The 15,655-nt window shown below is 50.5% G+C and overlaps 1 protein-coding gene across 8 annotated transcripts in view; it reads left to right on the forward strand.

Annotated features, from left to right (window-relative positions):
* The window catches only part of Hcf (Host cell factor), a 67,321-nt gene that overhangs the window by 22,230 nt on the left and 29,436 nt on the right, over positions 1–15,655 (forward strand). For 4 of the 8 annotated variants that reach the window (XM_077632026.1, XM_077632028.1, XM_077632030.1 and 1 more), the window contains 4 exons: positions 2,774–3,041; positions 6,754–6,926; positions 9,079–9,255; positions 15,045–15,336. In XM_077632026.1, coding sequence (XP_077488152.1) covers positions 2,774–3,041; positions 6,754–6,926; positions 9,079–9,255; positions 15,045–15,336 — 910 coding nt within the window. The remainder of the gene's footprint in view (positions 1–2,773; positions 3,042–6,753; positions 6,927–9,078; positions 9,256–15,044; positions 15,337–15,655) is intronic. The other 4 variants (XM_077632027.1, XM_077632029.1, XM_077632031.1 and 1 more) reach the window with 1 other exon arrangement.

A 15,655-nucleotide genomic window follows, 5' to 3' on the forward strand; every position in this document is an offset into this window, starting at 1 on the left:
GCAGGCCGGTGTTGTACGCTGTCAACCTGCTGCGGACATGCAGCAAGAATGGTCGCATCGCATGGCATGTTCTGCTACTGCGGGTGGTGGGAGCCACTTTGATGCCAACACCTCCACTAGGCGCTGCCTTGACGTCAAGTTGACTGTGCTGGAAGAGAGCAACAACCACATGCACTGGTGCCTAATTCTGGCCATGCTTTGACAAATCGGCAAGACGACGTCGCTTTGAAAGTGGCATCCACAGCTGCGTTGCAGTGAAGCACGTCTTTTCTGCAGTCGTGCGCTTCGGCAGTTCATTAGCTGTACCATAGACTAGTTTTTGTGCTGGGAGTACCGGGGCTGGGGGTCTTTGCATGCCAAGCAACGGCATTGCTCACGGTTATGTGGTGCCATCACTTCACCAGTTAGCAGCAAAATCGGGATCGGACATTCCCGCATATCATCCCAGAAGTTCGAATTAACTGGGCTGGTGCAGGCTATGGCATGGGATTATCTGGTCAAATTTACGTTTATTTATTTACCGTATAAATGCGTGTTAGGGCCGCACTTTTTTTCCCAGATTCGAGGGCCAATTTTCGGGGTGCGGCCCATACATGCAATGTTGGAAAAAATTTTATTAAACACGCGCCAATCAGGGAATGAACGGCATTCATTCATCGTTCAGTCATCACTCGCGGAATCTTCAGACTCCGAGCTGGTGCTGTGCTCTGGTGCATGCTCATCCCACAGGAAGTTGCGCAGCATGTCCGTTGTCAACGCGTAGCCGTTGTTCCGCACTTCCATCACATAGCAGAGCAGCTCTTCTTCCGTTTCGGTAAACCTGCATAGCTTGCCTCAGAAAGCGCGCTTTTTGCAGCTTATGTTCCTCAGTGCATCCTTTTGGTTGCACCATCGTCGGGCGCACTTCTCGGCCACGTCGAATTTCCTGCTGGTTGCACGCTTGGCATGCTCGGGTGCAAACTCCAAGCTGTGTAGCTATTAAGGTTCTTGCCCATTGTGCTAAAATTGCGACGCTCGACGGCAGCACGCGAAAGCCACAACTACGGTGAACAGACACGCTACCACAACCTCCGTGCCTTTGACGGCCACAAAAAGTTGGAGCTCGTGATACCGATGCCGATATGGATAGCGGGAGCTCGCGGCGGTGGAAAAAGTGAACAATGATGATGACTTGTGGCCTTGGGCGTCATCCATGGGCGGCACCTGGAAGCCCGGCTGTGCACGCTCGAGGAGCGGCGGCGGGGCGTGCGTGTCGCAAATCGCTAGCGCATCCCCGACTTTCTGAAGGGGAACGCTATCGCGTGCAGGTTCGAACAAGAGAACAAAGAGATCAAACAAAACAAAATGAAGCCGTATTTATAGTTTAAAGAAAAAGGGCCAATAAGAAACGGAAATGAAAACAAGAAAAAAACACCTCACGCGTACAGCACTAAAGAATAAAGGAATAGAGTTCACCCGGTACTCAGCGTCCCAGGTGAAGCGGGGGTGCCTTGTAGACAGGACGGAACGCGGGTTGATGAACTGCGACGTGTCGCTAGCGTTGCGTCGACGGAAGCGGCGAAAGGGAGCCAGGTGGTGTGGGAGTAGGAGCGGAGAGGAACACAGGGAGCTGCCGATGGTCTCTCGTCAACAGCCTGAAGAACTTGGCAGCAGCAGGAGAAACGTAGCCAGGACCTGTCCAAGGCGTCCCTAAACACCGGAGGCTTAAAGCAGGCTATCCAAGAGTGCCTTTCGGCAGCACGGACCCTCAGTCCATCGGCTGCCACCTCCACGCTTGCAAGGAACGCACTAGGCTTGCGTCGGTGATTCAAGGGAGATCACGGCAGTATGGACCCAACGTCTGACAGCTGCCACCTCCACGCTTGAATGACACGATCTCCGCTGCGTTGTCTTCCTTTACACCTCTGTTTTCTGACACGTCAGCTCTCCGCTCCTCATGCTCGCCATGCTCTTTGTCACCGTCGCCTCACACACCCTTCGCACACGCGCAATGCTGGGCTGGCATGCGCAGCGCTCCGCTGTCCGACGCAGCGCGTTCAAAAATTCTCTGAAGATTTGTTGTGCACCTCACAGCGTGCTCCTTTCCAGATCGGCTAGGCGCATTCGTGGCCTTGCGATGAAGCGCACTGTTGCTCGCAGCCGGAGCTGATCGCGGAGGCCATAGCATGTACATTTCGAAGGATATTCCCACGTGGGTCATTGAGATTTTGGGTGCGGCCCTTACACTCATCTTTTTTTTTTTCCTTAATATTTCCTTGGGGAAAACAGGGTGTGGCCCGTGCATGGGTGCGGCCTTTACACTTGTTTATATTGTATAGAAATAAGTAAATAAAGGGATGATCTGGTCGTGGATCATCTGGCTCACATTCGGGAGATGCTGGGTTCTATCCCAAGTGCCATTGGGTGCCCACTGGTTTTCTGATGGGTACAAGATTTCCCCCCGGCCTGGTGCTCGGCTTTCCCTGGGTGAACTGTTGGGAAAAATGTCTTAAACCAAACAGTTGGTTAAGGTACGTGACTGTAGAAATTCTTTGAATTATCCGTGATTTTTAAATAAATGCATTTGAATTATCGAGGTTTAATAGCTTTATTGCAGAGAGTAGGGCTTGTGCACTTCAGCTTTATCTAACACACAGGAATGCCTTTATGAGGCCGTTAATTGTAATTGCTCAGCAACTGTATCAGCTAGCATAAAATAAAATTCAGTTGTATAAAGTTAATGTGTGTGTCAAATTTGGTCCTTATGTGGTTACTGCTCCTCCTCCGTTTGCAGCAGCCCCAGCAGCAAGCACAGCAAGTGCAGCAGGTGCAGCAAGTGGCAGTGGCATCACCGGCCGCAGCAACGACAGCCGTCTCGGTAGCAGGGCAACAACAGCCTATGTCCGGCATGGCAGCCCTGGCAGCGGCTGCGGCCGCCACCCAGAAGATGACCACGGCCACCAGCACGACTGCGGCTGCGTCTCCCACGTCAGCCATCAGGGTTGTCTCCCCATCAGTGCTGGCCCAGCAGGGACTCAAGATCAGTTCTCTGCCCATACAGGGTATGCATTGTGTTGCATTGGTGCAGCTTGTGGGTGGAAACCTGGGAGGCTTAACGAAGGGGCTTGAAAGGCCTCAGTGCAGCGAGCTGCGGAAAGGAGAATGATGGGGGCAATGTTGAGAGAGAGCAGAGTGGGGCAGGGCACAGATGCAAGTTAATGAGAATTCTGGCTGAAATTGAGGCAAAGTGGGCATGGGCAGGACATGTAACGCGAAAAACGGCTAACCGATGGTCCCCCTGGTTTTGGAGTGCATTCTGGGAGAAACCTAATCCAGCAAGGGGATGGTGGTGAAGTATTGTGGATGCACAGGGTTGGGAAGCTTGAGGGCCCGTTCACACTTGTCCAAATATCCGGCGAGCGAAGCGGATTTGGCCACTTTTGACGCCGAGCGAGGCGGAAAGCAGTGCGGCGAGGGCGATCGGGCTGGAACCAATTTTTCGCGTTCGCCGCCGCGGCGGCGAAAAACATGGCGGCGCCCTTCGACGCAGGACCCCTCGGAATGAATTCATCGTTGTTGCGGCCTTTCTCAGCACGTTCACTGGCCATAAATCTGACACCGGTACATCGCTTCGTCTCACCTTACCTATAAGCAAAAAGTATAAGTGATAAATTTGCTTTATTTTTTATTTAGAGCGAAGATTCTGCCGCTACTAGGCCTAAGAGTGCGCCGGTTTTGTTGACAGTGCTAGTTCCCGTCCTGACAAGCAGATGACGCCACTAGGCTGGGCGTTTCGTTGCGAGTCTGTTTGCATACGCTGAACCACGACCGGCTAATAAAGCCGGTCGTGCGCTGAACTAAAAATGGGAATGTGCCTGCGTTTACGTACGCAAGCGTGCATACGGTTATGGTACACAGGCAGCATCGATTTATGCTCTTTTCTAACCATATCTGTGTACGCCGCGAGCGGTGACGTGGTGGCCGGGAAGTGTGTGGAAGAACTAGAAACAGCAGCGGCACGGCGGTTCCGCCTCGCCCGGGCGTCAACAGATGAGAACAGGTCCTCCTTTTCCCGGCGAGCAAAGCGGATTCGCTCGCCGGATTTTTGGACAAGTGTGAACGCGCCCTGAGAGTGCACGAACGTGGTGACCGCAGCTGGTGCATGGCAGTGGGGTAGGCCCTTGTCGTGCAGTGGGCTCGGCTGGGCTGCTGCTGATGGTGGTGATTCAAACTGTATACGTGGGACACAAGTGTTGCATTATGCTGTGGCAAGTCATGTGACTGATGCTATGGGGATGTGTGTATAGCGAATGTGGGGTCAGTGGCAGTTGCATTGCAGTGGGACCCTAGTCACGAGATGCTATGCTGCCACTTGCATAGGCCCTGTTAGGTGTCACTATTCACTGATGCTGGGTCTACTATTGATTATTATACTGCAGTTTGGGAAGGTAGAAGCCTCCTCGGTGAATCAGGAGTGCACGTTAAATGTGTTTCTCCGTGCCTCGTCGTCTGGGTGTTGTCTGCTCTTGGCGTATACAAATATGGATAGAAAAGAGTATACATCGATGCTGCCGATGTACCATAAGCATATGCACGCTTACATGTGCTAAACGCAAACATTTGGTGGGACGTTATGCCATGTGCACGTTTAGTTCACCATATGCACACCGTATGCAAAGGAAAAAAAAGAAAGGAAGACTCAACAATAAGTTCAGCCTAGTGGTGCTAGCTGGTTGTTACAACGGGAACCATTTTGTCACAGACGCTCATCTTTCATTCTAGAAGTGGCAGAATCGTCACTCTAAATATGAAATAAAGTAAATTTATCGCTCATATGTTTCGTTATAGAGGAGATCAGACGAAGCAAAAGCCCGTTACCCCATCTAGTGAAAGTGCTGAAAACATCAGTAACAATGACGAATTCAGTTAGAAGCGAGGGGGTCCTGTTTTGAAGAGTGCCTGCCGCCTTTTTGGAAACGGTGTTTATGAATATGCAAAAGCCACACACACTAAATTTTGTAAAGAGCGTATGTAATGTGAGCATACAGTAAGGCTTGATTTGAGATCGCGTTTGGGACGTGTGCACTACGAAGCATGTCATTTTCTTAGCAAACGCTATTCCATCTGCCCATTTTATACTGGCACTACATTCTGCAGTGTGAGAACGTTACCTATGCACTCATCGCTGCTTTGGTAGTGCTGCAGGGAACTGCTGAGAAGGTGTATAGCTGCTGTTCGCGGTGTCATTCTTGCATGGGCTGTCCTGTCTTTTTCATGCTGGTTTAAAATATCGGAACTTCTCGGACTCTGTTCAGAGCAAGTGGACATAATATTATAGCATTGTTTTAATTTAGATACTTGGTTTGCATGGTTTTTGTCTAAGTTTTCATGTTAACAGACTGGGTTCTGTGAACCCTTCGGTTCCTTGGATTGCTTCTTGGGTTCCCTGAGCACCATTCCTGCTTCAGCCTTCATCTTTCCTTTACCCTCTTTATTGTTGCTGACCTGAAAGATGCGGGTTCGATCCCAGCTGCGGCGGTCGAATTTCGATGGAGGCGAAATTCTAGAGGCTCTTGTACTGTGCGATGTTATTGCACGTTAACAAACTCCAGGGGGTCGAATTTTCTGGAGCCCTTCAGTACGGCGTCCTCATAGCCTGAGTTGCTTTGGGACGTTGAGCCCCCTTAAACCAAACCACTTTGGGACCGGCCATACTGCAATTTCATGCCACAGACTATTCTACCGTATAAAAACCTGTAAGGGCCACACCTGCGTATGGGCCACACCCTGTTTTCCAGAAGGAAATAGCAAAAATAATATTCGTTTTAGGGCCGCACTCTAATTTTCCACAGGACGCACTTGGGAATAGCCTTCGAAATACACGCGCCGCCATGGCCTCTGCAATTAGCTCCGGCTGCGAGCAACTACGAGCTTGATCGCGGAGGCGCCGCATGTGCACGGGAGCTTCCAGGTGCCGCCCATGGATGGCCGCGGCTCATGATCATCATCGCCAACTTTTTCCTCCGCCGCGAGCTCCCGCCAGCATGCCCGCCAGCTCCCGCTATCCATATTGGCATCAGTATCACCAGCTCCAGCGTTTTGTCGTTTTGTGGCTCTCATAGGCACGAGAGTTGTGGTTCATCGTAGTTGTGGCTTTCGCGTGCTGCCGCCGAGCGTCGCAATTTTAGCACGATGGGCAAGCACCTTAGTAGCTACACGATTGGGAGTTCGCACCCGAGCATGGCAAGCGTGCAGTCGGCAGGAAATTCGACGTGGCCGAGAAGTGCGTCCGACGATGGTGCAACCAAAAGGATGCATTGAGGAACACAAGCTGCAAAAAGCGCGCTTTCCGAGACAAGCCGTGGATGTTCCCCGAACTGAAGAAGAGTTGCTCTTCTGAGTGATGGAAGCGCGGAACTACAGCTACACGTTGACAGCGGACATGCTGCGCGAATTTTTGTAGGATGAGCATGCACCGGAGCACAGCACCAGCTCGGAGTCCGAATACGCCGCGAGTGAAAATTGGCCCTCAAATCTGGAAAAAAAAAAAGTGCGCCCTTTATCGTCAGTTATTGTGGTTGAATTTGGCCATGTGGCCAGGGCTGTGCGTCTGCATGTTCTATAGTTTTTGCATGCTTGTCGGGAAGGAACGAATCCACAGAAGCCAAGATGCATAGGGTTTCTTGGCACCTTTTGAAAGCTGTTGGTGTACCCCGAGGCTGAAAAGGGTTGAGCAACCCTGGAGCAGTGCACGAACGTTGCTTGCGCGTGCAGGAAGTCCCACTGGGGGTGCAGCGGTGAGGCTGGCTGCACCAGGCACCCTGCTGAAGACGGGCACTGCGGCTGGAGGCAAGCAGATCATCACGGTGCACAAGGGGGCCGCTGCCACATCCCAGCCCCAGATTGTCACCCTGGTCAAGACGACGCAGGGGGTCACTTTGGCAACGGTGAGGAGGAATTGCTTTGTGTAATTTAGAATTGCATTAGCACAGAGGTGACAGTGGACACGAGGAAGAATTGCAAAAGCAGCGCTGAGCTCACAAGTTAGGTTTGTTAATTAGAATGAGCAACATAGGGTGTTTCACGTAACTTGAGCCAAGGCTTAAGGGGGGACACTGGTCTTTAAACCATTTTCTTTTCCAACCAAAATTAATAAAACTTTGAATGCTCAGAAGAGCAAGGTTCTGGGCTAGTTGGTAATGCATTTAAAGGAAGAAACAGCGCGATGAAACGTGGACACGGCGCTTGAATAAAACGACACACACGAGGACACAGCGCTGGTGTGTGTCATTTCTTGATGTGTCTGTGTTTCATCGTGCTGTTTCTTCCTTTAAATTTGCATGCTTATGCAGTTTCTTTATGCAGATTCCAAAAATACTGTTATTTTTTATGTGGACCAATTAGTTCTTAAACTAAATGTGGTTCACCACAGACGGATGTGACGTATTGTTTGCCATTGTGTGATGTAGCCCAAAGTATTTTGAAATTTGGGCACATTAGTAATTTAGCTAAGATTAATCATGCGAAATTTGTTACGTTCATTTGGGGCTCAAGCATATTTTGTTCATTTTTGGGGGTTCAGAAACAGCCGAATAAGTTCTTTGTAGGAACTTGCCTCGTGCATGGTCCGTTTGGCAAAATGGTCTTTGGCAAAATGATAGCTGCACTCTTGCGCTACCATATTGCTACCAGCCACTTTCAGCCAGTGGGCACTCATTTCACAAATCTCTTGATAGTCCTTGTTCATGCCACAAGTTTGAATTGAATGGCGGGAAAAAAATTTTCCCATCTCTCAACTCTTAAATTTCTTGGCAACAAATGTATGTTTTGCTGCCATGCAACTATCAGCTGAGCCACAAGGAGCCAAGCAGCTGCAGTACAGTATTTACACGATTGTAAGTTGACTCTAATGTAAGTCGACGCCCCAAATCACATTTCTGAAAAAAAAAAAAAAAACTTCGAGGTTGTTTAAGCTTGGCCTTGAAGAGTTGAATGCGATAGCATTATCCAGCGGCCGCCGTTTGTCGCCAGCCGCTATCAGCTGCCGCGCGCGGGAGCACATTCCAAAACGAAAATGCATTAGTCACTCGACTACTCGTCCACACTTGCGCCATCGTCCTCACTAGCGCTGCCATCATGATCGCTGCTGCGGTTCCACAGCACGTCGTTCTAACGTCGCCGTCCAGTGAAATCCCGCACTTCACTAACAGCCACATCACGACATCGCGTGGAACAGCTGAAAATTTTCTTCGCTGCAGCTGCCATACCTGTATCACCCGTTACGAACGTCGAACTTGTGGCCCGGCGCGTAGTTGTTCGTTTCTTCGGCGTAAAGAATGACAGTCATCTTGATGTAGCTGTGAACGAGCGCCGGTCGCTTGCCGGACCTGGAGCACAAATGACGAAGCATTATATTAAAGACTTGTCAAACGCGGCCGACAGTGGTTAAATGCGTCAGAGCGAAAGAGAAACTACGCGTGAATGGCGTCGGCTCTTCTGTCGGCTGCCGACACTCCCTGGCGCCACTGCCGTTCCAAGGGGGGCACCGCCTCGATTGGGACAGCGGCCCTTCTGTTAACTATCAACGCTCCCTTGAGCGTCGAGTGCGCATTTGAAAGTAGAAAGAAAACGTGTTGGACGCTTGAGCTCCCTGCAGAACGCGATTGCGTTATCGGGCCGCCGCCACTTATCAGCAGCCGCAGTCTCTGCAGCCACGTATGGAGAGTGTGGGGTGCCAGTTTGCTGCTTATCGATAGCCGCTATTGGCCGCCGCCCGCGGGGGAGGGGATGCCAGTTCTGCGCGATGACATAGCAGCTGCTCAAGGCCAGCACCAAGAGTGATGCGACGGAGCCGCGCAGCAAAAATGCAACTATGCTGTAGCATGCCCGATATATCGTTTGTGTCACCTTTACGTATAGTACCATGTTTTCGTTTCTATTGTAAGTCGACCCCCCCCCCACACACTTCAGATTTTCAAATTTTGAAAAATCGGTCGATTTACAATCGTGTAAATACGGTATACTCACGAAATAAAAACTGAATGAAGTTACCTTCAATGTCCCTGTACTGACTTGTGTCTTCCTGTGTGCTTGCTTCAGATGCCCAAGGTGAGCCTGATCCAGCAGGCTGGCAAGGCGTCGCCGCAGGGCAAAGTCATCCCCCAAGGAGCCACCATCGTCAAGCTGGTCACCACACAGGCGGGCGGGACTCCGGGCAAGCCCACCTTGATCACCACATCGCAAACACAGCAGCAGCCCACTCTGCTTGGTCTGACGGTGAGCCTGCCGTCCTATTTCGACGGCCATCATGCGTTGATTTACTTAAGATGTTTGCCCACCCAACATGTTACTTATGTAGTTTTTTCAGAAAAAAAGAGATGTGTAACATGCGCCATTGCGTCTTTCTGCATGGCCACCAAGCAGGAACATTGTGGATCAAGACGAATAAACTGACAGTTCTGTAGATACAAAATAAGCTCCTCGCCTGACTTGATAGGAGGCGCTGGCATAAAATGGCGCGCTACTTGAGTGGAGCCTTGACTGAAGCTGAACTGGTGTGCACCACTTTAGCTTCTCACTGTGCACTCGTAGCAAACTACAGTAAAACCTCGTTGATATGTCCTCGGTTCATACGATTTCCTAGTTCGTACGCCCAAAATAGCTGACATTGAAAATGTCCCATACAGTTGCACAATATTTTTCCTGGGTAATACGTTCCCGGAAAATGCGATTTCCAGGCTACATTTAAAATTTCGACAAATTGTGGTCGTATAGTACAGTAAAAGCTCGTTAATTCGAACTCGAAGGATGACTAGAAACTACCGGTGGCTCCGTGCAGCCATAAGAACATGAACCAAGTTAGAAAAACCCCTGAACAAGAGTGCTGCTTGCACGTAATATTGAGTGGAATTACCCTGAGGTGATAATGCTCAGGAAGACTTGTTTGTGAAGCTTAGTGAGAAGTAGAACATAGTGAAAAAAAGAAATTGCGAGTTGCAAGTGCTCGGTGACATGTCGTAGGAATGATGCAATAAAGTGCAACAGAGGCACACACGCCCTTTCAGCTTGCCTAACACTGATTGTGCTTGCCAAGCGCAGTTGTCTGCTCTCTCGCACAGATGTTTACCTCGATGTTGATTCTATCGCATTACCTGCGCTTTCACATTTCAGCGCGGTGCCCAGCTGCATCATGCCAGTAAAAATGAATCACTGTCTTGCAGTATTGAAATGTGTCGTACAGTTGAATCTGGATGTTACGTACCTCCATGTAGTGAATTCTTCAATATTGATATTGATTGATGGTTTCTCAATTCCCCGATGTCGTGCCTACTCAACCGCTTGTATTTATGAACTCAGTGTAATGGAGGTGGTGCGGCGGTTGACCTTAAGATAACGAACTTGCTATGCTGACAGCCTTTGTGCCTTAGCCAGTGTGGACTGGGCAACATTATTTTTTTCTTTTTCTCTGCCCACACTAATACAGTAAAACCTCGTTAATTAGAACTCGAGGGGGAAAATTGTTCGAATTAAGCGGAGTTTGAATTAACGAGCGGGCGCTAAAAAAAGCGGCCATCACGCCCGGCAGCACGGGCCGAAGCTAAAACAGGCATATCTGAGATCGTTATCTCTTACTACGCGCTACTACACATTTGCGGCGGGCGATTGGGCGAATTAAAATCATAGAGCCCGAATGTCAAAGGAAATAAAGTTAATTTGTTTATGCGGTTGGAGCTAACATCAAAATGCATTCGCATAAGCAGCAAGCTTAATGATTAAATATGACACTATGCTTCAAAAACATGTTTATTAACAGCAGATTGGCAAAGCATATCAAAGAGAAAAATAATCGGTGATGCGCATTTGTTTTCGTTTTCTTTGCCGTGACTCGACAAGCATCGTCTGCAACTTGCCCAACAGCTCCAACGCAGCGTCCGAATTATCATCGGCGGAGAAGTAGCGCGCAGCCAGATCGAGTGCTGACGCTGTTTCACATGCACTCAGGGGTGGCAATGGATCGTCGCCTCCGTCGGACTCGTCGTCGCTGTCAGCTGTGCTCACCGCGCCGGAGTTGTGCGGCATCTGGTCACCGCAGGCCGCTTCAATAATCTCGGCATCGCTTAACGGCCCCGATGTCTCCACGCCGCTGTCAACGTCTACGAAGCTCTGGAAGTCAACACCCTCTGATAAAGCAGCGTAGGCAGTGTGCAGCGCGACGGAGTCATCACACTGAGCATCCAGCTCTGCCGTGCTGCAGGCTTCTGGGCCTTCAATGAAGCTGCACTTTCGATAACAGTTCGCGACTGTGTCCGCCTTGACAGCATTCCACGATGTTGCCAGCATGTGGCAGGCTCCGAGGAGATTGACGTCGTACGATTTGCCGCTGTCCATACACACAAGAATCCGCTCTAGGAGGTGGCGCCTGTACAGTGTTTTGAGGTTTTTAATAACCCCAAGGTCCATAGGCTGCAGCACAGCCGTAGTGTTTTTCGGCAGAAATGCCTTCAGTCCGCTGATGTCGCAATGGGCTGAACAGTTGTCGACGAACAACAGAACATTCCTGTTCTGTGCCGCGAACTTCCTGTCGAGTGTGCGCAGCCAATCCGTGAAAATTGCTCGCGTCATCCACGACTTTCTGTTGAAAGTATAATCAACAGGGAGAGTTTTTAGCCCTTTAAAGCAGCGAGGCTTCGCTGCTTTGCCTATAACTAGCAAGCGGCACCGTTCCGTGCCAGTCGCGTTTGCGCACACCAACACCGTCACTCTTTCCTTGCTTCTCTTCCCGCCTGAACACGTGTCGCCTTTGTAACTGACAGTCTTGTTCGGCAGCAACTTAAAATAAAGCGCGGTTTCATCTGCATTGAACACATCGCTGAGCGAGTAATCGGCAAGGTAGTCCTTTAGTTGACCTGCTGCAACGGCGTGCGCCGGAGCCACCGTGGCCGGAGCATAGGCGGCGCCCGCGGTAGGGTGGCTACCCGCGTGGCCGCGCGTCGGCCAAAAATAGACAAGCCAATGCTTCGACGCTCCGGCAGCGAAAACCTGCTACGGCATGCACCGGAGGGTTGGTTCGGGCAACGAAATTCACGTCTCACCTCGTGCGTGCTGACATGCGTGCTGGCTTATTTTTTTTTCTCATCATTCTGCATTTTTTAAAATTTTCAGCGCATTGTATTTGCTACGAGGTGACTTCTATATGCGAGGAGTAATGCCAGCCATCGGCGCCTAGTTCGAATTAACCGACGTGGATACCGGCATATTCGAATTATCGGGAGTTTTGACCCATTGAAATACACAGGGCTTTGCCGGGACCCGGCCGTCAGTTCGAATTAACCGGAAGTTCGAATTAAGCAATTTCGAATTAACGAGGTTTTACTGTATATGCCTGTTAGCTAGTACTGTGTTACTCGAAATCTGGCTGTACCACGCGTGACGTTCTGATGACAGAACACAAACCGCCATGAGGAATGTCTACGATTGCAACTAGCGAACGAATTGACACAACACGCTGTGATCAAACGTGATAGGCGGCCCTTTTGGGCTGCTTTCGTGATTCCGGTGCCACAAAGCAAAGACAAGAGTCCATTTCCTGGGGCAGCGGCAACTTGGCAGACCGAGAGAGTGGACACACGGGAAGAGGCAGGTGCTTAGTGCTCCCTCGCCTCCCCAATTCTTCCCACCGTATTTGTAGCAGCGTCGTGCAAGCTGCAGCGAGGAAGGCTGAGATTATGGCGGCTGCTGCCACAGTTGCGTTATCAGTGCGCTCACAAAATGTTTCTCTCTTGTTCGTGACTCGGTGATGGTGGTTTACTGTGATTAACGTTGCCCACATTTATTTTTATTTTGGTTTCTGTCTTGAATTGTCCGTTCGAGTCCTCACGTGAAAACTACCGTATAAACGCGTGTAAGGGCCGCACTTTTTTCCCAGATTCGGGGGGCAAATTTCGGGGTGCGATACAAGCGATTTTCGAATTTTTTTTTTTTCCCCAAGTGAAAGCAAACCAATCTGGAATGCGCGGCATTTATTTACCGTTCAGGCATCACTCAAGGAGTCTTCAGACTCCGAGCTGGTGCTGTGTTCAGGTAAATGTTCAGCCCACAGAAAGTCGTCTTCGGTCCCGTCTAAACTGTTTGAAATTCCGGTCACTTTGAAACTCCGGGTTACAATGTCGGTCGACACGGAATTCCACGCGGACAAAATCCATCCAAGCACAGTCGCGAGCGGTGCCCTCTTAAGCCGCCCTGTCGGCGTCTCATCGTGATTGCCATTGGCCATCCATTCCGAACACTGCCTTCGAAATTCAACCTTAAAAGGCCGATTGACACTTACATCCAGGGGTTTCAGCATTCCGGTGAGGTTGCCCGGTATCACGGCCATGTCTGTGCGGATACCGCGCAGGTGTTCCTTAACCCTACCCGTCAAGTGACCGCGGAAGCTGTCCAAGACGAGGAGCGATCGTCGGGCCAGCATGGCGCCTGGGCGCTTCTCCCAAACGCTTTTTACCCAGCCGAGCACAAGCTCATCGTCCATCCAGCCCTTTTCTTGGGCGCGAACTACAATTCCCTTGGGGAAAATGCCTTTAGGAATTGTTTTTTTTTTTTCAGGATGACATAGGGGGGCAGCTTCCGCCCGTCCGCGGTGACGCATAGCATAACGGTACACCGTTAGCGCTCCGCGCCGGTTGTCCGCAAGAAAACACTCTTCTTTCCTTTCAGTTCAACTGTGCAGCTCTCGGGACAGTCGAACCACACGGGGGTCTGGTCGGCGTTCGCTATCTGCGAAAATATATAGTTGTGCTCACGACGCAGACCGATGACATACTTCTGAAAGCTGAGCACGTTGTCGGTGTAGTCGGGGGGCAGCCGCTGGCACAGCGTGGTCCTTCGCCGAAATGATAGGCCCTTCCTCCTCAGAAATCTTCGTACCCAGCCGGCACTAGCCTTGAAGTCCTCGTTGCAGTATGCTTTTAGCACGCGCCAAGGCTTGTGCCCCCACGCGCAGCATGTCCGTTGTCAACGCGTAGCCGTTGTTCTGCACTTCTATTGAATATCATAGCAGCTCTTCTTCTAGCTCAGGAAATTTGCATGGCTTGCCTCGGAACGCGCACTTTTTGGATCTGGTATTCTTCAACGCATCCCTTTGTCCGCACCACCGTCGGACACACTTCTCGTCCACGTCAAATTTTCTGTCCGCGGCACGCTTGCCGTGTTTGAGAGCGAACTCCACTACTTTCAGTTTAAAGCCCGCCGTGTAGCTGTTGAGGTGCTTGCCCATCGTGCAACAGTGACAATGCTCGGAGGCAGTTCATGAAAAAGTGAAGAACGACAGCGCACGAGAGCAACAACTATGCCGAGCGACCACGCTAACACAACCACCAAAAAACGCATGCTTTGACAGCCAGAACAGAACAAAGTTAGACCTGGCGATACCGATACGGATAGCGGAAGTACAGTAGCAGAAGCTCGCGGCAGAAGAAAAGATGATGATGATGACCCGCGGCCTCGGGCGCCATCCATGGGCGGCACCTCGAAGCTCCTGTGCGCATGTATTTCGAAGGCTATTCTTGCGTGTTTCCTGGAAAGTTTGGGTGCGGCCCTTACACGGATTTTTTTTTTTTCAAATATTTTTTTTTGGAATACGGGGTGCGGCCCTTACACGGGTGCGGCTCTTACACGCGTTTATACGGTACATGTAATGAAAAATTGTGGACTTTTCTCAATTTCAATTCATGTTGCACTGTGTTTGCTATCATATGTTTTAAGGGCTCCAGAACTCGGTTCTTGTTTCAGAGTTTTCCAGATTGGGGATTTCAGTGCTCCAAGAACTGCTCCCAAGCTGCAGTTTACTGTGGTGTTGCTGCGTTTCAAGATTTTTTTTTTTTAACACAACAGCTCCCCAGACAGGTATTCATCTGTTCATAAGGGTTCGTAAGTGTAAGGTTTCCATGCAAAGACCCAGTATGCTTGAGCAATCACCCTACATCCGAGAATGGTTGTTTTGGAATGGAAGGGTCCCTTGGGCATTTTGTTTGCGACGACGTACCCAACTGCTGAATATGGATGTGCAGGGTGCAGCAGGCAGCCCCAAGGTGACAATTCTCCGCACACTGCCCAGCAACATGGTGACTGTTGCAAAGGCCGGGTCACCTGCCTCCGTGGCCACGGTTGGCAGCGGTGGCAAGCAGCAGCAGACCATTGTGATCGCTGCACCAAAGGCAGGCGGCCAGCCAGGGACAACCAAGCTGCTGACACAGGCAGGGGCCAAGGCGGGCGCCGGTGGCATCTTGGTGGTTACCACCCACCCGCAGGGCAAGGCCACTGTGGTGGGCACAGCTGCTGCCACTGTCGAGGCCGGCAAGGGTGAGGAAACAGGAGTTGGCGTGCCCTTTGAGGCCTCACTGTGACACTTTCTCAGTTCTTGCTTGATTTTGTAGCACATTTTTCCTCTGAGCTCTGGCTCCTCTGAACTGGTTGTTTGCTGACCTGTGGAACCACTGTGGTGAGGAATTGCAATAATGGAATGTACTCCATTGTTGCAGGAGTGGTCCAGTGGTCATTGTACTTCATTGCTATTGAACATGCAGCAGCTTTTTGTAGTCTCTAAAGGTGTAGGAGGTCAAATTGAAGCTGCCCAGTTTTGATAGATTGCCGCATTCTAATGACGAAGATACTGCTTTTA

This window comes from Amblyomma americanum, chromosome 7, assembly GCF_052857255.1.
Source record: "Amblyomma americanum isolate KBUSLIRL-KWMA chromosome 7, ASM5285725v1, whole genome shotgun sequence".
NCBI lineage: Eukaryota > Metazoa > Arthropoda > Arachnida > Ixodida > Ixodidae > Amblyomma > Amblyomma americanum.